Raw genomic sequence first — 1935 nt, 5'->3', positions numbered from 1 at the left:
TGGCAATCGGCCTATCTCTTTGTTCAATATAGTCACCGTAAGCTTGAATAGTGTGTCGCCACCCGGTCGGTTCACTAAATATCATGCCCATTTATTTTTGCATTTACCGTTCTAGATTCAAAATCTTCCTCGTAAATTACTTGTCTAGCTCTTACTTAGTTGTTCAGTCGCATCAATGATACTAATAGTTCATACCCGGCTAGCTATTTTTGGTTTCTTTGCCACCCTATCTCTTGGTTCCATTGTTGTCGTCTTGAGCGTGAGCAGTGTGTGGCCATCGGTTGGTTCACTACATGTCCATGGTTTCCTTTTTCCCTACTCAACACAGTCACAATGTTAATCTGTAGGCAGAATTTCGAGTGCAAGAAATGTGCTAGGTGATGTGTAGATACATGTCTTTTGCAAACGGAATACTAATCCAACTAACAAACTTGAGAAAAGTAGAAAATTAAAGCTACTTTATTGCTACAGCCCAACACAAACAAAAGCCATTTTGATCAAACCATATTTGTCCAAGAGTGGAGCGTCCATGTGCGCGCGATTAAAAGCCGATAACAATATTTGTCTAGGAACAAACACTATTTGGCCACGGCATGTTCACCCAAGAAGCCACCACTGACCTGCCGCACGTACACCTATATAATGGTACCTCGCAAGCTCTGTGTTCCATCATCGGAAGCTTCATCATCCACCACACTAAGGCAAATAAGAAGAGCTTCCAAGTTAGTTTTATCTACTGCAAGAGCAGCCGACATGGCCATGAACATGAAGGCCCTCGCACTATGCATGTTGGTCCTTGCCATTGCTGCAGTGACCGCCCTCGGCTTCAGTAGCAATGAAAATGCTGTGCCCGGCAACGCGCAATGTGGAGGCAGAAGGAAGTGCGGCGGTGGCCTCTGTTGCAGCAGGTTCGGGTACTGCGGCCTCGGCGGCGACTACTGTGGCGCCGGGTGCCAGAACGGCCCGTGCTATAGAATAGCCAACGTCGATGAGAATGATGTGCCCAGCAACGCGCAGTGCGGAGGCAGAAGGAGGTGTGGCGGTGGCTTGTGCTGCAGCAGGTTCGGGTACTGCGGCCTCGGCGGCGACTACTGTGGTGCCGGGTGCCAGAACGGGCCGTGCTATAGAACAGCCAACTACGATGAAAATGCCCTCCCCGCCAACGCGCAGTGCGGAGGAAGAAAGAAGTGTGGTGGCGGCCTCTGTTGCAGCAAGTACGGGTACTGCGGCCGCGGCCGTGACTACTGTGGTGTCGGGTGCCAGAGCGGCCCGTGCAGCAAAGCGGCCGACGTCCTCTCCGATGAAATGATGTAGACACCGTTGTGCATGTCGTGGTGCTCTGTGTCTGCCTAGCTCCAATAAAATTGCCTGATGCCTGGATACCTTCCTGGTCGTGGAAGGCTAATAGGCGCCCGTTCATATGTGTAATGGTACTATGTGTGTACTGAATAAAGATGGACCGCATGCAGTCATTTGTGTTGTCAAACAGATCTACACCGTGTTGCTGCCACTGCATTGGTTTTCTGTTAAAGCATGCAAGCTTTACGCTCAGCGGCCGTGCGACCAATCGGACATGGACCTCTTTGGATATGTGTCAGTTCTGGATTTGAGGGGGCTTTGCTGTGGCATTTCCCAGACCTCTTTGCGATTGCCACAAGAAAGAACAGGATAGTGAAAAAAGAGCTGCAGCAGCAGAATTGGGTTAGGGCGTTATTTTGTATCAATGTGGCGCGCAGATAGCATAGTTTACCCGACTTTGGGCCATCTTGCAGGAGCTGGAGTTGCTTCCGACGCCAGACTCCATCCGCTGGAGAAGGACGGAGTCAGGCATCAACTTCGCCCCATTACAACCTCAAAAACTGCGGGTCACTTACAAGATCATACTAAGTCGAGATGACATGTCATTTTCGTCTTCACAAATCCTGCAACCTTAAA

The 1935-nt window shown here is 49.9% G+C and overlaps 1 protein-coding gene across 1 annotated transcript; it reads left to right on the top strand.

The window, feature by feature from the left end:
- Positions 1–753: 753 nt before the first annotated feature.
- Positions 754–1314, top strand: LOC124690827 (agglutinin isolectin 1-like). The gene has a single exon (XM_047224156.1). The coding sequence runs from the start codon at positions 754–756 to the stop codon at positions 1312–1314; it is 561 nt and encodes a 186-aa protein (XP_047080112.1).
- The last annotated feature ends 621 nt before the right edge of the window (positions 1315–1935 follow it).

Source organism: Lolium rigidum, chromosome 2, assembly GCF_022539505.1.
Source record: "Lolium rigidum isolate FL_2022 chromosome 2, APGP_CSIRO_Lrig_0.1, whole genome shotgun sequence".
Classification (NCBI taxonomy): domain Eukaryota; kingdom Viridiplantae; phylum Streptophyta; class Magnoliopsida; order Poales; family Poaceae; genus Lolium; species Lolium rigidum.
This window is presented reverse-complemented; position numbering and strand designations above follow the sequence as displayed.